Source organism: Anomaloglossus baeobatrachus, chromosome 12, assembly GCF_048569485.1.
Source record: "Anomaloglossus baeobatrachus isolate aAnoBae1 chromosome 12, aAnoBae1.hap1, whole genome shotgun sequence".
NCBI lineage: Eukaryota > Metazoa > Chordata > Amphibia > Anura > Aromobatidae > Anomaloglossus > Anomaloglossus baeobatrachus.
The window spans coordinates 39,927,324-39,951,632 of record NC_134364.1 but is presented as its reverse complement, the minus strand read 5'-3'; the positions used below and the strand labels follow the sequence as shown (position 1 = coordinate 39,951,632).

General features: G+C 42.7%; 1 protein-coding gene across 2 annotated transcripts in view; it reads right to left on the bottom strand.

The window, feature by feature from the left end:
- Positions 1-24,309, bottom strand: part of RGS6 (regulator of G protein signaling 6) — a 538,337-nt gene that overhangs the window by 73,966 nt on the left and 440,062 nt on the right. For both annotated transcript variants that reach the window (XM_075331066.1, XM_075331067.1), the window contains exons 7-8: positions 18,160-18,224; positions 13,413-13,489 (exon numbers count right to left, since the gene is read on the bottom strand). In XM_075331066.1, coding sequence (XP_075187181.1) covers positions 13,413-13,489; positions 18,160-18,224 — 142 coding nt within the window. The remainder of the gene's footprint in view (positions 1-13,412; positions 13,490-18,159; positions 18,225-24,309) is intronic.

Sequence of the window (24,309 nt, the reverse complement as noted above, 5' to 3'; positions counted from 1 at the left end):
GTTCATATCTCGCAAGCCATATTTCCGATAAATATGGCAACCATAAAAATGGTGTCTCCGCATGTGGACGATGCCGGCACCCCCTTTTTATGGGAACAGGACATTGGGAAATGCCCCAGGCGTGATATCAGCCAATGGGGAACTGGCAGACAGGTCATGAGTCCCCTCGTTCTGTAGCTAAATTCCTAACTGTCACAATGAGAGCATTGGCGTCTGCCTACGACGCTCCCAGGCAAAGTTATAGCCAAAATCCCCTTTGCTGGATAATTCTGATCCATGCAGGGGGAGTGGCAGTGCTTCCCTGTGAGGTCACTAAGGTAGGAGGGGACCTGGATCTGCCCAGGTTGATAACCCTACTTCGGCCATTTTCCAGCGTTCTTCTGCTCGGGGGCCTGGTTGGGAAAGACCTGTGAGGAAGAATCCTAGAAACCTGGTCTACAGCGCCCCCCTGTGGCCAGACGCACAAGGTAACTGATTGAATTGCATACCTGTTGTAAACCATGCTTTATCTGTAACTGTACTCTGACATAACTGTATATTCTGTAGATTCCCTATTGTATATATTGTAGTTTCTAGTGTGCTTTAGGCGATTAAATTATATAATTAATCTTGGGCTGTTCTGTTATCTCGATCTTGAATCCCACGTCTGTGTGTTCGGCTAATAGTTACCGTAAATCGGTTGGTGGCAGCGAGTTGTGCCAAGGATTATTGTGGGGAGGCCAGTGAGATCCGGGAAGATATTATATATTCCGCCCGCGGAGGTCGGGGGAATATATACCCTACTCTCACCGGGGACCCTTCAATAATCGGCATAAGTAGTATAGCGGCCTCCTTGCTTATTGTCGGGCAATTCCATAATTGGCCTGACTATAAGAGGGGCGCTAGAGAGCGCGTCACGTGCTCTGTCTGTCGGTCGGGAGGTATAAAGGAGGGTTGACTCCTGCTTGTTACCCCCCGATTGTGACGTACTGGTAGCCAGCGCGGGGGATTTCTGAGTGACCCCCCCGGTGGTTTGTGACAGTGTATGGCACCAAAAACACCCCACACGCTCAGCAAGCCAAACAACCCAATATAGTATATTGAAAGGCACAGCCCAAAAAAAGTTCAATCAGTTTGAATAAAACAGAACAAGGCAGATACATAAGACATAATGCAGAAATGCCCAGAGATTAATGAAGCAAATATATGGCTAACAGTACATTAGGGTATATCACAAAAGTGAACTAAAGCACAACTAAGGGTTCGGTTTGCGTTTCAGCAACGGACCTTTTTCTTTTTGAGGATGTTCTCCCTCTGGTGTAGAAGTAAGTTGAACTTTCCTCATTGGACCGATACCTGCTGGAGTTTGGGCTTCTCTGTTCCCCCCCAAAAAACTCTTTTGGGTGGTTTTTCCTTCCACTTTGTTCATTCATTTGTGGGTCTTCTTCCCTTAATTTGTAGGTGTGACCATATACTTACGTGTGCTTTGATCCCCCTGCGTTGGAACAGCATGAGGAGTCATCTCTCTTTTTGGAAGAACTACACCGGATGTCGGAATTCTGATTTAGTGATGGAATTTGTTCTTCCCACGGCTTCATTTGTTCTTTTCCGGCTGCGGGACTTATCAAGCTCTTTTTGATCTGCGGACCTCCTGAATGAGTGGAATACCCCCTTGTTTTTTGTCTAAAATCCCACCAAATCTTTTGTGGCCAATGAAGAATCATGCCCCATAAGGAGGTTTTCTCTCTTTTTCCCCCATAAATGATGGACATCACCTTTCCTGCTTTTTGCAGGATTAAGGACTCTATTTGTCATACATTTTTCGCCGTCATGGTTTTGTCATGTGACCTGTTGAAGTTTGAATTTTTCTTTTTTCCCCACCTAACTTGTCTATTTCTACATTTATACATGTATGTAAATTTCTATATATTTGTACATATGCCTTTCGAGATCTTGGGATAGACTATCTTGCATGTGGCTTTTTACACATTGTCATGTACCTTCAGATGATATCTCTGAACATCTGCACTTTGAGGTCTGGTGTCCAGTCCCCTGCACATTCTCCTCATATGAATGCATTCACAATTTATGTGGCTATATGTGACTTAGCTGGTTCTTTCCCCCCCCAAAATGTGACTATGTATTCATTCTCATTTTATCTTATGTAAATTATGCCACACAAAATGCTATTTGTTGCGTCTGCAGTCTATATACAGTTAGGTCCAGAAATATTTGGACAGTGACACAATTTTCGTGAGTTGGGCTCTGCATGCCACCACATTGGATTTGAAATGAAACCTCTACAACAGAATTCAAGTGCAGATTGTAACGTTTAATTTGAAGGTTTGAACAAAAATATCTGATAGAAATTGTAGGAATTGTACACATTTCTTTACAAACACTCCACATTTTAGGAGGTCAAAAGTAATTGGACAAATAAACCAAACCCAAACAAAATATTTTTATTTTCAATATTTTGTTGGGAATCCTTTGGAGGCAATCACTGCCTTAAGTCTGGAACCCATGGACATCACCAAACGCTGGGTTTCCTCCTTCTTAATGCTTTGCCAGGCCTTTACAGCCGCAGCCTTCAGGTCTTGCTTGTTTGTGGGTCTTTCCGTCTTAAGTCTGGATTTGAGCAAGTGAAATCCATGCTCAATTGGGTTAAGATCTGGTGATTGACTTGGTCATTGCAGAATGTTCCACTTTTTTGCACTCATGAACTCCTGGGTAGCTTTGGCTGTATGCTTGGGGTCATTGTCCATCTGTACTATGAAGCGCCGTCCGATCAACTTTGCGGCATTTGGCTGAATCTGGGCTGAAAGTATATCCCGGTACACTTCAGAATTCATCCGGCTACTCTTGTCTGCTGTTATGTCATCAATAAACACAAGTGACCCAGTGCCATTGAAAGCCATGCATGCCCATGCCATCACGTTGCCTCCACCATGTTTTACAGAGGATGTTGTGTGCCTTGGATCATGTGCCGTTCCCTTTCTTCTCCAAACTTTTTTCTTCCCATCATTCTGGTACAGGTTGATCTTTGTCTCATCTGTCCATAGAATACGTTTCCAGAACTGAGCTGGCTTCATGAGGTGTTTTTCAGCAAATGTAACTCTGGCCTGTCTATTTTTGGAATTGATGAATGGTTTGCATCTAGATGTGAACCCTTTGTATTTACTTTCATGGAGTCTTCTCTTTACTGTTGACTTAGAGACAGATACACCTACTTCACTGAGAGTGTTCTGGACTTCAGTTGATGTTGTGAACGGGTTCTTCTTCACCAAAGAAAGTATGCGGCGATCATCCACCACTGTTGTCATCCGTGGACGCCCAGGCCTTTTTGAGTTCCCAAGCTCACCAGTCAATTCCTTTTTTCTCAGAATGTACCCGACTGTTGATTTTGCTACTCCAAGCATCTCTGCTATCTCTCTGATGGATTTTTTCTTTTTTTTCAGCCTCAGGATGTTTTGCTTCACCTCAATTGAGAGTTCCTTAGACCGCATGTTGTCTGGTCACAGCAACAGCTTCCAAATGCAAAACCACACACCTGTAATCAACCCCAGACCTTTTAATTACTTCATTGATTACAGGTTAACGAGGGAGACGCCTTCAGAGTTAATTGCAGCCCTTAGAGTCCCTTGTCCAATTACTTTTGGTCCCTTGAAAAAGAGGAGGCTATGCATTACAGAGCTATGATTCCTAAACCCTTTCTCCGATTTGGATGTGAAAACTCTCATATTGCAGCTGGGAGTTTGTACTTTCAGCCCATATTATATATATAAAATTGTATTTCTGAACATGTTTTTGTAAACAGCTAAAATAACAAAACTTGTGTCACTGTCCAAATATTTCTGGACCTAACTGTATCTGGTTATTTCAGTGACTCTATGAGACTTCTCGATATACTGGGTGCCGCCGCTCATGCGCATGCGCTTGTAAATGGTTTATCTATATGATGCTCCTTTTTGCGACACTATGGTATGGATAGCGCTGTTTGCTACGTGTACGCATTCGCATTTCCTTTGTACCACATTCTTTTGATGTTTTCACGAGAATCTGTATTATGTACAATGTCATTATGCGCATTTGGTGGATGATACATACACGTCATGAAACCATGTGATTGAATCACGTGCGCTCCCATCGCTTGTAGCGTCGCGCATGCGCAAGTGCTTTGCTTTTCTGATTACGAGCGTCATCAATCTAGCGCATGCGCAGTTGCTGGCACTTTCACATCACGAGCCCACCTGATCAGGTCACGTGGCGAGTATGACGGCGTCCATTGGCGTCTCTTGGTTTGCATGGTGATCCCGCTCTGCCTCCCACGTCTATGCTGGTAAGCAATTTGCAAATTAACATTCCTTTGTATTTAAGACACGCCAACCATGGCATTCCTCACTTTTCCCCTGGGGAAGCTACACCTTGTTGTAGCGATACGCGTGGGGTCACCGCCCCACCCCCTCCCATGCATTTTTCTTAGCTTCCAACCCTTACTCTCATAGGCGTTTGTTCCTGTATTTCTGGTTCAATATATTTCTTCTCTGGCAGGTGACAGTTGTGCTTTAGTTCACTTTTGTGATATACCCTAATGTACTGTTAGCCATATATTTGCTTCATTAATCTCTGGGCATTTCTGCATTATGTCTTATGTATCTGCCTTGTTCTGTTTTATTCAAACTGATTGAACTTTTTTTGGGCTGTGCCTTTCAATATACTATATTGGGTTGTTTGGCTTGCTGAGCGTGTGGGGTGTTTTTGGTGCCATACACCATTGACACCAAATATGTGCATTTATATAAGCCTTTGCTTTTTTGTTTTTAAATGTATGTCCATGTCTTGGTGTTTTTTGCATGAAATAAACGATATTGTTTGCCATATTGGTGATCACACTTTTTGCACATTTTCTTTCTCTCTTGTATTTACTAGGTCTTTCTAAAATGTGCTAGTGGTTTTTTTTATCCCTTTTTATCCCTACATGATATTTGTATCTGGTGCCCTCCCACATTTGTGTGTTTCATACCATCATAATCACACACAGCTATGCAGTGAGATCAGAACTAAAAGCACAGCAGAGCTAACTCAGTACTGCAGAAGTGAAGTGTGTCCCATTACAAACATTAGCAGCAGCATTTGTACTCTCATAGTGCTGTCAGCTCTGCTGTACTGTGTTAGTTCAGATCTCGCTGCAAAGATGCCTGTGATAATGACAGCAGACTGTCAGTCATTACAAGTCTCACACTGGTACCACCTGCTTTAATTTAAAATAAGCTATGGAGACAGATACTCAGGAAGATTTGTGTCCGGCCCATAGATCTAAACAGCTCATTTGCATACAAGAACAATGTAGATTTATTAGATCACAGATATCAAGGTATCATTTTATTTAGCTTCCTATGACCTACATATCCAAATAGATGGCTTAGAAGGGTTGATCTAACTGACAGATTGCCTTTAAGTCAGATGGCAAAAGTCACAGTCAAGTGGACAAGGAACATGGTAGGTAAGCTAGCAATGGTCTTGAAAACTGAGGAACTAATACAGAAAATATATAAGAAAATTGTGCAACTTGTTTTACAGAAAGTAATACTTATTTGGTTAAACTGTTAAAACCTTATTACTTTTTTGATTTATTTTTCATTACATTATTTTTTCATATTCCTGAATCTGCTTAAAGAAGTTATCTACTGCCCTAACTTATTTCACTTTTTTAGTCATCAATCGTGCTTTTTTGTGCCACTAAATGCATCCATAATCTTATTATAGTGATATTAATCTTTTATCATGCAGACAGTACACTTGGTAGCTGCAGCTCTGATGTTTACATCCATCACTTCTCCCCAGGCTTACTGTGCTCTATTACTACAAGATCTATCATGCCTTCTAGTGGCCTGTGAGAGAGCACTTAGCATGCCCCCTCCATTCTCCAACTAAACTTATTGCCATAGAAAAAGTCCTGACAAAGATACAAAGTGTTAGCGCAGATGGCCAACATGGCCCTGTCACTCTGTTATGCAAATGTCAGCACTTTTTCAGCTCCCCATGTCAGTGATTGGATTACCTAAATCCTTTGCTTTTAAAATGCAGATTGCAGCAGTTAACTAGCAAAGGTGTTAGCCCCTGCTGTTGTCAAGGGAGAAATTTGGGTAAGACTGCTAATGGAGTCTTCATACAGGGTATCCAGAGACCGATGCCGTATATCAGTGCCAATGTTAATGAATCAGACAATGAACACATGAGACATGTTCTCTTTGAGCCAGCGTCACCAGCTGAAACTCGTGTATTCGATAGATTCAATTATACAGTATATATCAATAACCTTGAAACTAAAACACAGAGTCTAGGGAGGATTCCACTCCCCAATTTCTCCCAGCATGTTATGAAACACATCTGTTTGTTATACATTCTGCGTGAATCTTCTGATAAGACTTTGCAGTTTCACATTCTGGCTTCATTATCTTTGGTTAACCCCTTCATGACTATACAGCTTAGAATTATATTATGGGTCTATGCGATGGCTACATAGACAGACAGATAATTATGCAACTACATCTATATTTTGATTATTTACATACACAGATATTCTTATTACGTTTAAACAAACAAGCTATAGCTCAGGCCACCTCCACAGTCCCCCCTTAATAAGATATCTGTGAATGTAAATAATCAAAATATATAGCCTCCAAACAGGCTGATCACCTCCGACCCCATGGGTAAGTGTTACATACTGTGTGTGCACTACCGTTGTGGTTGGTTTTGGAGAGGAGGGAGTGACGGGCTGTGTGTCCTTATCAGTGTTAAAAGGTACCTGATTGTGACTCAGGGGTGATGCCTGCTGGGGCTCAGTAGCACGATCCCAGCCTTGAGGTGTGGATCGAGAGTGTCACATGGGATACAGAGGAGGTTGTTAGGGCAGGAAAGATGGTGGTGGCCGGATATAGCTAGTTAGACTGACCCGGTCTGTAATTAAAGACGCGGGGAGGGTACACCAGTGATCTGCTGTTTTGTAAGATCAGTGACCCAATTTTTGGGAAGATCTGTGACCAAGTTTTTGGGATAATTTTTGACCAATCTTTGGAAGATCAGTGCCCCAATTTTTGGGAAGATCTGTGACTAAAGGGGGCTTTACACGCTGCGACATCGCTAATGCGGAGTCGTTGGGGTCATGGAATTTGTGACGCACATCAGGCCGCATTAGCGATGTTGCTGCGTGTGACACCGATGAGCGATTTTGCATCGTTGCAAAAACGTGCAAAATCGCTCATCGGTGACATGGGGGTCCATTCTCGATTATCGTTACTGCAGCAGTAACGATGTAGTTCATCGCTCCTGCGGCAGCACACATCGCTATGTGTGACGCCGCAGGGACGAGGAACCTCTCCTTACCTGCCTCCCGGCCGCTATGAGGAAGGAAGGAGGTGGGCGGGAAGTTCCAGCCACTCATCTCCGCCCCTCCGCTTCTATTGGGCGGCCGCTCAGTGACGTCGCTGTTACGCCGCACGGACCGCCCCCTTAGAAAGGAGGCGGTTCGCCGGTCACAGCGACGTCGCCGGGCAGGTAAGTATGTGTGACGGGTTTGCGCGATGATGTGCGGCACGGGCAGCGATTTGCCCGTGTCGCACAACAGATGGGGGCGGGTACCCACGCTAGCGATATCGGGACCGATATCGCAGCGTGTAAAGTAGCCTTTAGGCTTTGGGCTAGTTTTTGACCAATCTCTGGAAGATCAGTGCTCTAATTTTTAGCGAGATCTGTGATCAATTTTTTTTTCAAAGATCAGTGGGCTAATTTTTAGAAAGATCTGTGACTGACCAGGTTTGGGAGAGATTTAGCTGAGGGGTTGCCAGCTATTGCTGAACCAAACTTTCAGCTCAGCTTGTGTGAGACAGACTAATTGTGTCTTCAGGAGACCACCATCAGGAGACCAATGACAACTTCCTTTCATTTGGTCTAATTTCTGTGCCAGAAAAGGAAGTATCGGACATAACATAGGAGGAAGAAGGAATCTGCATAACGATACAGTTCTATGTGCTCCATGCTGAGATGCGCTCATAGATGCTATACATACAATACAAGTAAATTACAAAAGGCATTGTTTTGAAGAGCTATGTTATATGGCAAGGGGGTGAAAACATAGTGTAAAACCCCTTTAACTGTTTGAGCGTGTTACTGTTATTCTTCCTAACTACATTGTAAGTTCTTGAGTAGAATTTGCCTCATAATGCAAGAAATGTATTTGTCAAATAAGGATGAAAAGTACAGTGTGTGTGGTGGTTGTTTTGAGCTAAAGATAGAAGCCTATACTATAAAGAGGAAAGCGTATTGAACAACAGTTCATACTTGTTTTGCTTTTAAAAAGTAACTTCATTTTTATTTAATAAATCAATAGTACACTTAAAAATAAGCAACTTTGCAATATGTCTTATTAGAGAAATCTGCTTTTTTCTCCTCCAGGACTGATCTTTCACTTTCAATATATGGATAAATTATGTAAAACCTTAATTCATTGAAGACAGACTTTCCAATTATAGAGATAGGAGATGACAGTTTCTTCTCAAGACTCTATGGAGGGGAAATGGGTGAGAAGTAGAAGCTAGAGGCAGACACAGAACCTCTGCAGCACATTCTCCTTAAAGGGAACCTGTCACCAGATTTTGACCTTCTAAACTAAAACTAGCACCTTAAGCAGCACCTGTACTGCATTATATAAAGGTGCATGTTACTGCCTGAGGGACAGGAGGCACAGAATAGGACACCCATCGGGCCGGACAATTTACATACCGGGAGGGAGATTTTATAAAGGTATATTTGGGGGCTACAGGGGTGGTCAGGGGGTCACAGGTACCTTCATGGAATGCAGCACAGGCACTGCTTAACCCCTTCACGACCGCGGGCAGTAAAATTACGTCCTATTTTAACGTGACTTAACGACCAGGGACGTAATTTTACTGCCTAAACTTCATTTGATTGCCGTGGCCATAGCAACGGCTTTCAAATGATGTCCCCTGCTGTTTCTTACAGCAGGGGACCTTTGCTTGACCCCAGGGGGGGCGGCATCGCCACCCCCTATCGACGATCGATGTGATTGGCTGTTCAAATCTGAACCGCCAACCACATCGATCGCACTAATTTCGGCAAAAATAATGCCCGAATTAGTGCGATCCTGTGAGATCCAGCTATGAGATGCCGCAGCTGCTGCAGCATATCATAGGTGGACCTCAAACATGCCGCCCCCAGCCCCTGCAGCACTGATTGGAGCGATCGTGCTATGACGCGCAATCGCTCCAATCAGTGTGCAGTGGGGCGGTCTGATCTGCCGGTGGCCGCCCTCCCCAGGCCTGTACTGCTCTGGGGACCCTCCCCCAACATGGCTGCAGCGTGGAGTGGCTGGTACTTTTGGTACCACGCCACCGCTGCTGCCGCCGCAGACGCCGCCTCTGCTGTCACCGCGCCAGCTCCAAAGGTAAGTATTGCGCTCCGGCGATGGCCCCTGCGCGCTCCCGTGAAGGCCCCTGCGCGCTCCCGTGAAGGCCCCTGCCCGTGCCCCCCCAGATCTGCCCCCCTACGCCCCGATCTGCTCCCCTACGCCCCGATCTGCCCCCCGGCATCCCGATCTGCTCCCCACGCTATCTGCCTGCCTCCTCTGTCATCTCTATTCTGCTTCCAAGGTTCCTTCCTTCTGCCTTTGCTTCTCCGCCCCCTCTGCTCTCCCTCTAACCCCCCCCATCTGCCCCCCCTCTGCCCCCCCCTCTCCCCATCCCCCCCTGCCCCCCCCCCGACGTCCTCTTACCTGCCTTCACGGGTCGTCCGAGGTCTTCACTGGCCCGATCACATCTGCCTCCATCGCTGGGTCCTTCTGCTGATCTGTCCAACGTCCTGCCTGCTGCTGGTGTAAAGCTGTCTATCTCACTGCCTTCTTGTTCCTCTGCAACTCTTCTGGTCAGTGATCCTCTTGGTACTGTGAGTATAACTTTTTTTTTTTTTTTTTTCTTGTATCCTGTCCATTTTTACACTTCATCTGTCCGTGCGTCCCGCCAAGCGCTGATCAGGGATGCAGATAACGGATCTGCATCCGTGGTCAGTTTTTGGCGTGACTTTTTTCCGTATTCGCGACGCTTTTTGTATCGCGTCCGTCCGTGCGTCCCGCCGAGCGCTGATCAGGGATGCAGATAACGGATCGGCATCCCTGCTCAATTTTTGGCGTGACTTTTTTCCGTATTCGCGACGCTTTTTGTATCGCGTCCGACCGTGCGTCCCGCCGAGCGCTGATCAGGGATGCAGATAACGGATCGGCATCCCTGCTCAATTTTTGGCGTGACTTTTTTCCGTATTCGCGACAATTTTTGTATGGCATCCGTCTGTGCGTCCCGCCGAGCGCTGATCAGGGATGCACATAACATATCTGCATCCATGGTCAATTTTTGGCGTGACTTTTTTTTTTACGTATCCCCGACGCTTTTTTTATCGCATCCGACCGTGCGTCCTGCAGCGGCCGATCAGTGCACTGCGTCTGTGCGTTTGAAAAGTCAAATGGCGCTCCTTCTCTTCTGAGCCCCGCCATGCGCCCAAACAATTACTTTCCACCACATATGAGGTATCTGCGTACTCAGGAGAAAATGCACAATACGTTTTATGGTGCATTTTTTCCTGATAGCCTTGTGAAAAAAAAAGCTACCTGGTTGAAGCAACCGTTTTGTGGTAAAAAAATTTTTTTTCTTTTCACGGCTCAACGCTATAAACTTCTGTGAAGCCCCCAGGTGTTCAAAGTGCTCACCAAACATCTAGAAAAATTATTTGAGGGCTCTAGTTTCCAAAATGGTGTCACTTGTGGGGGAGCTCCACTGTTTAGGCACCATAGGGGGTCTCCAAACGTGACATGGCGTCCGCTAATGATTCCAACCAATTTTGCTGTCAAATGGCGCTCCTTCTCTTCTGAGCCCCGCCATGCGCCCAAACAATTACTTTCCACCACATATGATGTATCTGCGTACTCGGGAGAAAATGCACAATACATTTTATGGTGCATTTTTTCCTGTTACCCTTGTGAAAAAAAAAGCTACCTAATTGAAGCAACCGTTTTGTGGTAAAAAATTTTTTTTTTCTTTTCACGGCTCAACGCTATAAACTTCTGTGAAGCCCCCAGGTGTTCAAAGTGCTCACCAAACATCTAGAAAAATTATTTGAGGGCTCTAGTTTCCAAAATGGGGTCACTTGTGGGGGAGCTCCATTGTTTAGGCACCTCAGGGGGTCTTCAAACCTGACATGGCGTCCGCTAATGAGTGCAGCTAATTTTGCATTTAAATGGCGCTCCTTGCCTTCCGAGCACTGCCGTGTGTCCAAACATTTGATTTCCACCACATATGAGGTATCTGCGTACTCAGGAGAAAATGGACAATACATTTTATGTTGCATTTTTTCCCAATACCCTTGTGAAAAAAAAAGCTACCTAGTTGAAGCAACAGTTTTGTGGTAAAAAAAAATTTTTTTCTTTTCACGGCTCAACGTTATAAACTTCTGTGAAGCCCCCAGGTGTTCAAAGTGCTCATCAAACATCTAGAAAAAATATTTGAGGGCTCTAGTTTCCAAAATGGGGTCACTTGTGGGGGAGCTCCATTGTTTAGGCACCTCAGGGGGTCTTCAAACCCGACATGGCGTCCGCTAATGAGTGCAGCTAATTTTGCGTTCAAAAATTCAAATGGCGCTCCTTCCCTTCCGAGCTCCGCTGTGCACCCAAACAATTGATTTTTACCACATATGAGGTATCTGCATACTCAGGAGAAAATGCACAATAAATTGTAGGGTGCACTTTCTCTTTTCTCCCTTGTAAAAATGAAAATTTTATGGCTAAAGTAACATTTTTGTGTTAAAAAGTAAAATTTTCATTTTTTCCTTCCACATTGCTTTGGTTCCTGTGAAGCACCTAAAGGGTTAATAAACTTTTTGGATGTGGTTTTGAGCAGAGTGAGGGGTGCAGTTTTTAGAATGGGGTCACTTTTGGGTATTTTCTGTCACCTCGGTCTCTCAAAGTCACCTCAAATGTGATGTGGTCCCTAAAAAAAATTATTTTCTAAATTTTGTTGGAAAAATGAGAAATTGCTGATGAACTTTGACCCCTTCTAACTTCCTAACGAAAAAAAAATTTGTTTCGAAAATTGCGCTGATGTAAAGTAGACAAGTGGGAAATGTTATTTAGTAACTATTTTGTGTGACATATTTCTCAGATTTATGGGCATAAATTTTCAAAGTTTGAAAATTGCGAAATTTTCAAAATTTTCGCCAAATTTCCTAAATTTTCACAAATAAACGCAAAAAATATCGGCCTAAATTTACCACTGACATGAAGTACAATATGTCACGAAAAAACAATCTCAGAATCGCCAGGATCCGTTGAAGCGTTCCAGAGTTATAACCTGTCAAAGTGACACTGGTCAGAATTGCAAAAAATGGCCCGGTCATTAGGGTGTTTTAGTGGCCGGGGGTGAAGGGGTTAAGGTGCTAGTTTTAGTTTAGAAGGCCCAAATCTGGTGACAGGTTCCCTTTAAACGACAGTTCTCCATAGAACTTTATAAGCACCAACTGTCATCTCATTTTTCAGTAATGGACAAAATCAGTATTCACTGAAGACAGATTATACCTGAAAAATTTGAGAATGAAAGATCAGTCGAGGAGGAGAAAAAAGCAGATATCTCTGATAAGATAGATTACAAAGTTTTTTTATTTTCATGTGAATTATTGACTTATGAAATAAAAATATAAACAGATAAGCGGGCTTTACACGCTGCGACATCGCTAGTGATGTCGCGAGCGATAGCACCCGCACACGTTGGTGGCGCGTCACAGGGTGATCGCTGCCGTAGCGAACAGTATCACTACGGCAGCGTCGCACGCAATTACCTCTTCACCGACGTCACTGTGGCCGCCGAACAATCTCTCCTTTAAGGGGGAGGTTCGTTCGGCGTCACAGCAGTGTCACTAAGCGGCCGCCCAATAGAAGTGGAGGGGCGGAGATGAGCAGTCGGAACATCCCGCCCACCTCCTTCCTTCCTCATTGCCGGCGGCCGCAGGTACGATGTTGTTCCTCGTTCCTGCGGTGTCACACATAGTGATGTGTGCTGCCGCAGGAACGACGAACAACCTACGTCCTGCAACAGCAACGATATTTGGGATTAGAACGACGTGTCAATGATCAACGATTAGGTGAGTAATTTTGATCGTTAGCGGTCGTTCGTGCATTTCACACGCAACGACATCACTAATGAGGCCGGATGTGCGTCGCGAATTCTGTGACCCCAACGACATCTCGTTAGCGATCTCGTTGCGTGTAAAGCCTCCTTTACTCTGTAACATTTCTTGTTAATGCTAAAATTTACATATCAGCATTATGTAAACTAGGCCAAAACCTTTTAATACATCTTTATTACATCATATCTTACTTGACTTGTGCCTCTGCTTGCATAAATATAAATTCCCATTTTCTTGCAAATGCCCGTTGCAGTCTTGCTAAGTTTTCCTGGCAAACAGTAAGAGACAAAAATAAAATAAATATTTAGCATGTAAACAATACATTATACTTTTGTATTGTGAAAGCAATCTTTTACTAATGCATGATTATGAAGAAAGATATTGAGCTACATACAGGAGATAATAGCCCAAAACATTTTGCTTGGCGCTGTCACTTATTGGACCGGAATGAGATAAAGGAATGATCGCTTTTACTTCTGTACATTTTCAATCTGATTAAGGAATTCTATTTTAAACACAAACAATCTCCGAAAGAGTTTTACATTGAGGAAGTTAAGCTTTGCAATAATTATATAGTACATCACAAAAGTGAGTACACCGCTCACATTTTTGTACAGGTAAAATATATCTTTGTACCGTGTTAGCCAGTACAGTAGAGATAAAAAAAAAATGTTTAAAAGAACTGAGAATCCTCAGTGGTTGATACCATCTTTTCAGTTAGCAAATAAAAGGTAATACATAGCAAGCTTTTGAGACTACTCAGGTCTCTTAATCAGGCTACTGAGCCTGATGAAGAGACCTGAGTATTCTCGAAAGCTTGCTATATATTACCATCTTTCAGTTAGCCATTAAAAGGTATCAACCACTGAGGACTCTCAGATCTATTAAACAATTTTTTTATCACATTTTTGTAAATATTTAAATATATATTTTCATGGGAAAACACTTTGTCAGGCCTCCTCAAATGGAAGGTGGAGGAGGAGAAGGTCTCTAACATCCACCAGCTCCATGATGGTGTCATGGAGGATGGAAGAGGATCCAGCGGCTCCAGTGAAGCTCTAGTGAACTACACATGCAAGAGAGTGAAGGCAGTGCTTGAAAATAATGGTAGCACACAAAATATTGACATTTGGGGCATTATATGGCCACTTAGGGGTGTACTCACTCTTCGTGCCGGTGGTGTTGACATTAATGGCTGTGTGTTGGGTTCTTAAGAGGACACCACATTTAAACTGTTATGCAAGCTGTATACTGACTACTTTACATCATATTAAAGTGTCAAATCTTCAGTGCTGTCCCTTTAAAATCTTTATTAAAAGATGATAGCAATTTTCCTCATATTGAAGTCCCTAGATTCCCCTTTCATTGCACCCATAAAGTATGATGCCAACAAAAGTGCCCCACAAACACTATATCATACCACCACAGTGAATTCCTCCACAGTACCCTTCACACGCACAGTATAATGACAATACTGTAACCTCCTTAACTACCCCAACAAACTATGGTGCTTCCAACATAGTATGTTCCCCAACTGTGAACTCACACAGCCCTCCATGCAGTATAATTGAATTGTAAATCGCTGCAGAATATGTTGGCGCTATAAAAATATTATTATTATAATGGGCCTACATATAGTATAATAAACCCCATAACTCTTCACACTGTATAATGGCTCACACTAGCCGTCTAAGCAGTATAATGGCCTCCACACAGCCTTCAGCACAGTATGTTGGACCACACATAAACCTTCACACTGTATAATTTCTTGCATGCAGTATAATGGCCCTCAAAAAGACCTCCAGAAAGTATAAAGGCTCCCTCATAACCCTCTAAATATTATAATGGTCCCACATAGCCTCCCATATAGTATAATTAGCCCCACATAGTCCTCCATATATTATTATGCACCCCATAGTCCTCCATGTAGTATACTTGGCCACACATAGTCCTCCATATAGTATTATGCCCCCCCATAGTCTTCTTGTAGTATAATACACTCCATAGTCCTCCATATAGTATAATGCACCCCATAGTTCTCCATATAATATAATGCACCCCCATAGTTATTCATTTATTACAAGGCACCCCCCCAAAGTCCTCAATATAGTATAATGCATGCCCATAGTCCTAAATATATTGTTATGCACCCCCATAGTCATCTATGTAGTATTATTGCCATTGGCTCACTTAAAATAAATAAACAAATAAATATTCATCTGTCTTCTTTGCCCCACTGCTCCGGTTATAGGAAGCAATTGATTGCAGTTATTTATTCCAAAGGGTGTGCAACCAAATATTAAGTTGAGGGCACCAACAACGTTGTCAGGCCCATTTTTGGAGTTTTGTGTGATATTTATGTCCAAATTTCCTTTTATTCCGCAGCAGTTGTTTTTTATATTGTTCCAATACATACAAAAGAAATAAACATGTTTATAACAAAACGTTCAATTGCAATAATTTTCTGGGAAACACTTCCTTTTCTGGAACAATTTCAAGGGTGCCAACGCTTTTGGGTATGACTGTATATATGTTTACACGCTGTTGAGCTCAAGTCATGAGACCCAAGGCCGGTCGGTTCACATGTAGGAACCAGCCTATGTTGAATGCTTCTAAAGGGGGCTTTACACCCAGCGACATCACTGGCGATGTCGCTCGTGAAAGCACTTGCCCCCGTCGTTTGTGAATTATGGGCAAATCGCTGCCCGTGGCGTACAAAATCACTAGTACTCGTCACACGTACTTACTTTCCTAGCGACGTCGCTGTGGCCGGCGAACTGCCTCTTTTCTAAGGGGGCAGTTTGTGCGGCGTCACAGCGACGTCACACAGCAGGCGTCCAATAGAAGCGGAGGGGCGGAGAGCAGCCGCAGGAGAGTCACGCCCACTTTGTTGCCGGCAGGACACAGGTACGGTGTTGTTCGTCGTTCCTGGGGTGTCACACGCAGCGATGTGTGCTGCCTCAGGAACGATGAACAACCTGCGTCCTGCACGAGCAACGACATTTGGGAAATGGACGACGTGTCAACGATCAACAATTTGGTGAGTATTTTACATAGTTAGCGGTCGCTCGTATGTGTCACACGCAACGATGTCGCTAACGAGGCCGGATGTGCGTCACGAATTCCGTGACCCCAACGACATCTCGTTAGCGATGTTGTTGCGTGTAACGGGGCCTTTACCTGTGATTTCAGCAATCAACAGATGTCTCAGGACCAAGCTCCCACATTAATTAACAAGTACTAGAACCTATTAAAAATTAACTAAACAGTATTTAGACTTGAAACTTAAATTTTTATTATTAATTATTTAATGTAAGATTAAAAATGCTGAACCTTAATAAACAAGGTGGTGTCCTCCCTAGATAGTTGGTTTTGGGGTTTCTGATTGATCATTAGGCTATGATCACTTTGATTCGACAAAAAAGATACATCTATACCGCACATTTTACTCATTGCATTGCAAAAAGGCGTATTTCGTTGCAGCCTATGCATAAGATTTTTCAAAATATCATTTGTTTGCACCACATGTGCAATACCCAAAAAGTTGCATTGTTACTAAAATGAAACTCTACAGCTTAAGGAATTTCTGCCTGTTTTTCTGTTTGTTTTGGGGTTTTTTTTTTTACTGTTTTTTGTAAAAGAAATACCTGAAAAGTGACAAAAGCATCCCCTTCGTGTGGAAAAACTTTCAAATGTCGTTAACCTTTTAAATAAATTTGGACTTAAGCGGGCTTTACACGCTACGACATCGCTCAAGTGATCTCGTTGGGGTCACGGAATTTGTGACGCACATCCGGTCGCTTTAGCGATGTCGTTGCGTGTGACACCTATGAGCGATTTTGCATCGTCGCAAAAACGCTCATCGGTGACATGGGGGTCCATTCTCAAATATCGTCACTGCAGCAGTAACGAAGATGTTCCTCGTTTTTGCGGCAGCACACATCGCTCCATGTGACACCGCAGGAACGAGGAACCTCACCTTACCTGCGTCCCGGCCACAACGCGGAAGGAAGGAGGTGGGCGGGATGTTACGTCCCGCTCATCTCCGCCCCTCCGCTTCTATTGGGCGGCGGTTCAGTGACGCTGCTGTGACGTCGCTGTGACGCTGAACAAACCGCCCCCTTAGAAAGGAGGCGGTTCACCGGTCACAGCGACGTCGCAGGGAAGGTAAGTCCATGTGACGGTTCCGGGCGATGTTGTGCAACACGGGCAGCAATTTGCCCGTGTCGCACAACCGATGGGGGCGGGTACGCACGCTGGCGATATCGGTACCGATATCGCAGTGTGTAAAGCGGCCTTTACTCTAGACTAATATGATGTTTGATCATTGGGTGCCAGAAAATAAATTCTTTGGATTTCATTACTATTGATAAGTAATTAAATTGATTAATTGATACAGAAAAGTATTAACAATTCAAACAATTTAAAAAAAAACCAAAAACCCCAACAAAGTCTATATATAAAAAATAGTTAAATTCTGTAATTTATAAATATGACTTTTTATTTCATACAATAAAACAAACAATCACTTTCCTTTCATATGGATCAAGAAAAGTATTAAAAATCTGTCAAATTGTAGGCATTGGTACATTTCTAAATATAACTTACCTTTTTTCTCTTAAGGTTCCATTTTACTAATTGTGATTACTTTGTAAATCTATGACCATTCCCTTGAGTCATGATAAAATTATAGAATACTCAACATTTACCGAATGTCAGTGTTTCCCCATAAGAAAAAAAAAATCACAAAAGGTATAGCATGTGCCGTAAGAAATCCAATCATCCAAAAATGACATCTTTTATGTTTGAGTTACATGATATAGGTCATGCATGTTTTGATTATAATAAAAAAAACAAACTTTTTAAGAAACGCATATTTAACACTGAAAAACATTCTGCTTCCGTTCTATCTACGGGCTATGATCTTGGTATACCTACGGCTTCATAATCTGCTAACTCCAGTCTTGCTTTGTTCTGCATGGTCCTCTTGCATAGATAGATAGCTATAAGAATACATAAAAAATAAAAGTATTTTGATACATTAGCTGTATAAGAACATTGGTAATGATTCCAATACATGTAATGACTTAACTCTTGGGTCTTTTTAGAACTGTGATGTGCAATTTTTTGTTTTTTACATGATGCGGTTTCAGAATATGTGAATGTACAAACTGACTAATTGACAATGTAATAAAAACATTTAAAACATAAAAAATAGCTACTTTAAGAGAACCTGTCATGTACCCAAACTCTATAAACCTACAGATAGGGGTTACTCTGCAGGTTAATAGTGTTCTAACGGTGACCAGCTACCAGTAGGAAATGTACTTTATTCCTCATAGCTGCCTGTGGCTTTCAGTCATACAGGTACGGCTGGCAAAGCTGCAGTCATCGCTCAGTATGTTGTTACTGGCAGCTATAAGCACGCCCTGGCACACTGACTAACCGATGTCTCTGCAACCATAAACTACAGATTAATTGCATTTGGGGACATCACATGTTCCCTTTCTGATATATACAGATGTATAGTGTTTAATTAGCAAAACTTAAGAGTTTTTCCATGCTGAAACAAAAGTCTGTGGTCATTCTTTGTGACTTCAGAATATTGAATTGTGATGGTGTGCAATATGAATACTGTCATGATTCCTCTGTATAAGCAGCGTTAGTGATCTGCATACTTGCAATCATGTGCTGACTAGATTGTTATCTGTTTTTCCCAATAGGATAAATAAATCTCTAGTTGGCACTTAACCACAAGTATGCAAATCACATAAATCCAGGAGGCAAATCTGACAGTGTGCACATTTCACACTGTCACAATTTGGCAGTCTGCAGTCAAACAGACTGCAGACTTTTCAGTTTCAAAATCATTTTAAGTTTTAGTTTCTTTTAGCAATTAATAAACACATGGTACATTTGCTGTAATGATTTCTTTGACTGAAAATCAATTCTTTGCTTTTTGTGGCAATGTCAGACCCATACAAAAGAACAGGACAGTTTCAGAGATATCAGCAACACAAACCTGCTTTGTTTGAACGCATTTCACTAAAAATTGTCCGCTGACATTTAAATTGCTTGTCATAGCGATGCATTGAAGACTATTACTTTATCACCATTTATTGTTACTAAAAGTGTACATTTCTAGTCTGTTGAAGGAAAACTACTGTAAAAAAAAAAAAGTGTAACTACTTATCCAATGCATCTATGTGAAAAAAACAACATATAATGTGCTCTAAAATAGTATAAGAAAATAAAACTACCTTATCACTCCTCTCCCAATATTACCTAGCTTCTTCACCGTTTTCTGTGCATCCTATTGCAACCAGACAGAGATGTGACGCTTTGGTCACTGCTGCAGCGCTCACATGCTCGTCTGGCTGGAACAGGAAATATAGTGACAGACTTGAGTAGAGTTGGGAGAGGGCCAATGCAAGAATACTGAGATGGATGTATTTTAACAGTTTTACAAAAACTGACAAATGTTGCCATCTATTTACCGAAGTAGAAAAAAAAACATTCTGTAAATCCTTAGTGTAGAGCCAGCGTCCTTGCAGGGACACCAACTTACTCACCACCCAGGCGAGGTCCCGTTCTCCCTTGTTGCCTTGCGACCTTCCACGTGCTCTCCTGCCTTCCTCCCCTCCCAGGTCCTGTACATGCTGCACAGGGTTCCTGGGAGTGCATAAAAAATGCGCACACACTGGCTCTCCTCTTAAAGAGCCGGTGCACCATTTCCTGGAAATGCCTCTCAGCCATAGGCTGAGAGGCCCTATATATTTAAGGGGAGGTGCCTGCGCAACTTTCCCAGTTAGTAAATGTCCTGTCTGTCTAGCTAGTTGTCAGGTCCTGTTACCCCTGTGTCAGTCACCTGTACCTTAGTCTGCCTTCCCATACCTATCTGTCCCTGCCGTGCCCACAATGCTGTCTGTACCCGCCTTTCCAGCCTGCCTTAGTCATCCCACCTGTACCCGAGTCCATCACCTGTCCTGGCTTCAGCTGGCACAGTCCTGGTCACTACGTTGGGAGTGGTAGCTGGCGTCCGCCTCGCGGTGGGTGCTTAGTTAAGCCCACCCCACTAAAGGGTAATCCCAGGTCCCCACTGTGGTCCAGTGGGTCCACATATCCCACTTGCTGCCCCTACACCGGCCGCGAGCGTTACACTTCGCATTGGCTAAAAATATACATATTTTTTAAACATTGTGATAATTTTAGCATGGATACAGCATATGATCCTGAGATGTCTGTTACCATGGGATCAATTGGAAAGTACATTAGAACCTCCACACCTTTAGGGACATCTGGAGATGAGCGCTCACCAAGATCAAGTGCAGAAAACATTCTTTATTGACACGTCTCAACAGACAAGATGTTTCTGGGCTCTCAAGCCTATTTATCAGTACAAGAAACACAGATCAGTACTTGATAAAGGGGCATGACAGAACAGAAACACATTATATGTTGAGACATTTCAATAAGGACTGTTTTCTGAACTTGATGTTGGTGAGCGCTCATCTCCAGATGTCACTAAAGGTGTGGAAGTACTGGTGTACTTTAATGATCTAGTAAAGCTCTTCTCCTGCATAGGCATATTGAAAGTAACAAGACATCCATTACATCAAATCTCTGATTCATAATATACATGGAAATGTGCACAATGCAGCAAAACATGATGAGGTGAGGGGCCAAGGTTTATATTTGTACGTTTTTCTGGATTGAAAAATATTGATCCTTTGAGCATCATTTCTCTTTGGGTTTTCTCTCGCTCTACTTGTATATTGAATAAAACAGGTTGCCCACTCTCACCCGATTGCTGTTTTTTAGCAAAGGGATGACAAACTCTAAGTTCTCCTTCAAATTATTTGCTAATTCTAAAGCTTCATATACTTTTGACACTCACAGACTTGTAATATTGGATATTTTCTTAAATACATAAAAATTACAATATAATATTTTTGACTAATCTGTGTGATTTGGTTCTCTTTTATCCACTTTTAGGATCTGTGTGAACATTTGATGTAGTTTTAGATCAAATGTATGAAATATGTAAAATTCTGAAGGGTTCGCAAACCTTCAAGCAGCACTGACTACCTATAAACCTAATTTCATGGGACCGAAAGATAACAAAACATACTAAGGGGTGCTTTACACGCTGCAACATCGCTAGCCGATGCTGGCGATGTCGAGCGCGATAGCACCCACCCCCATCGTACGGCCGATATGTGGTGATCGCTGCCGTAGTGAACATTATCGCTACGGCAACATCACACACACATACCTGCCTAGCGACGTCGCTGTGACCAGCGAACCGCCTCCTTTCTAAGGGGGCAGTTTGTTTGGCATCACAGCGACGCCACTAAGAGGCCGCCCAATCAAAGCGGAGGGGTGGAGATGAGCGGGACGAGCATCCCGCCCACCTCCTTCCTTCCTCATTGCTGGCGGGACGCAGGTAAGGAGAGGTTCCTTGTGTGCGGTGTCACACGTAGCGATGTGTGCTGCCACAGGAATGAGGAACAACATCGTTACTGCAGCAGCAACGATAATTGGGAATAAGGGGGCATGTCACCGATTAGCGATTTTGAACGTTCTTGCAACGATTCAAAATCGTTAATAGATGTCACACGCAAGACATCGCTATCGCGGCCGGATGTGCGTCAAAAATTCCGTGACCCCAACGAGATCGCTTTAGCGATGTCGTAGCGTGTAAAGCCACCCTAAGTGTACATCTTGTACTATTGTATTACCTTGTATGTATGTATATATACAGTCCCTGACAGAAGTTCTGTCGCTTATCCATGTTATGTAAATAAAAGCTTATAACCTGACTTTAAATTCATCCAGTGGTTTCATAAATTACTCTTTTGAAAGCTGAAACCCTCCCAAATTTGGTTTAGGTTATGAAAATAAAGTTGCTGCAAAGCTGAAATATTGATCATTGAATGAACACAGAAAGGTCAGATTTTGGCAAAACAAAGGTTTTGTCGCCTTGTCATATAATGCACGCAATCCTAGTTTACATCCTCACCTGTGCTCACTAAATGATCGGTTAATTAGTGCATGTATATAAAAAGAAACCCAGCACCCCAGACCTTCAGTTGAACTGCAACTTGACCTCTGACAACATGCCAAAAATCCACCCTGAGACCAAAGCCTTGATTATCAAGAGGCTGAAGACCAGATCCGCTGCAGAAGTGGCTGCCACCTTTCATGTGTCTCAGCATCAAGTACAAAGAATTAAAAAAAGATTTGAAGAGACTGGAGATGTTTTTGACAAGGCCAGGTCCGGCAGACCCAGCAAGACAACTGCTCAGGAGGAACTTTATTGGTTAGAAAATCCACAGCCAGCCCCTCTTCCACTGCAGCAGAGCTCCAACAGGCCTGGTCACCTCAAGTCCCTGTGTCAACTACAACAGTTTGTAGGATTCTGTCCCGAAATGGCCTCCATGGTCGAATCAGTGCCCAGAAGCCAGCACTAAACAAAAGGCAATTAAAAAAACGTGTGGCATTTGCCAAGTCCCACAGCCTGCTAAAGAGATGGATGCTGGAAAAGTGGCAGAAGGTAGATTTCTCTGATAAATCTTCAGTTGAATTACACCACAGCTGCCGCAAATACTGCAGGAGACCTACTGGAGCCCATATGGATCCAGAAAACAGTTAAGTTTGGTGGTGGAAAGATCATGGTCTGGGGTTATATTCAGTATGGGGGTATGCAAAACATTTTCAAGGTGGAAGGCAATATCAATAGCCTAAAATATCAAGAAGTATTAGCTACCTCTTACATTCCCAATCATAAAAGGGGTCAAATTCTGCAGCAGGATGGTGCTCCAACTCCTACATCCATCTCTACAACAAAGTTCCTCCTGGCAAAGAAGATCAAGGTGCTCAAGTACTGGCCAGCCCAGTCACAAAACATGAACATCATTGAGCATGTTTGGGGTAGGATGAAAGAGGAAGCTTTGAAGACAAAACCAAAGAATCTAGATGAACTCTGGGAGACATGTAAGACTGCATACTTTGCTATTCCTGATGACTTCATCAATAAATTGTATGAATCATTGTTGAACCACATGGATTCAGTCCTGCAAGCTCATGGAAGTCAGACAAAATATTAAATATGGCTCTAATAGCACCACAACTTCATTCTCCAATGTTATACAACATATCTTTGTATTAGAAGTTAATTATTTGTTTGAATTTCACATTACTTTCTGTGGGCGACAAAACTTTTGTCTTGACAAAATCTGACCTTTCTGTGTTCATTAAATGATCAATATATCAGCTTTGCAGCAACTTTAGTTTCACAACTTAAACCAAATTTGGGAGGGTTTCAGCTTTTAAAAGAGTAATTTATAAAACCAATGGATGAACTTAAATTCAGGCTATAAGCTTTTGGATAAGCGACAGAACTTCTGTCAGGGACAGTATATATATATATATATATATATATATATATATATATATATATGTATATATATTTTAATGTACTTATAGCTATATTGTGGAGCACCCTGCATAACATCCCTCCTGATATGTTTTAATGTAAAAATACAAAATTGTAACATTACTACTCAGTCTTATTTTAATGAGCCTAAAAAAAAAAGTGATGGCGCAAATCGATTCGCAGGACCTGGTCCAGCAGCCAGGTCGATATTATATGGCAGTCGGACAGGAGCTCTATTGGCCCAAGTTCTGCAAATTGATTTGTACAGTCTCTATTTTTTAAACTAAAAGGTATGATCTTTATTACGGCTATGTCCCAGTATGATCTTTATTACGGCTATGTCCCGGTATGATCTTTATTACGGCTATGTCCCGGTATGATCTTTATTACGGCTATGTCTCGGTATGATCTTTATTACAGCTATGTCCCTTTATGATCTTTATTATGTCTCCAATGAGGTGTTGTGCTTGGTTTGAACAGTAATTTTATGCTGCCAGATTCCCTTTTATGATGGAAAGCTACAGGGTGGTGGACAACATACTGGCACCACCAGTTACCTAGTATGTAACCAGTAACCGTGCGATCATCACAAGATGCTGCTCTGACACCATCTTTGAGAAATGCTAATTGGACATTAATATCCCCCAGCT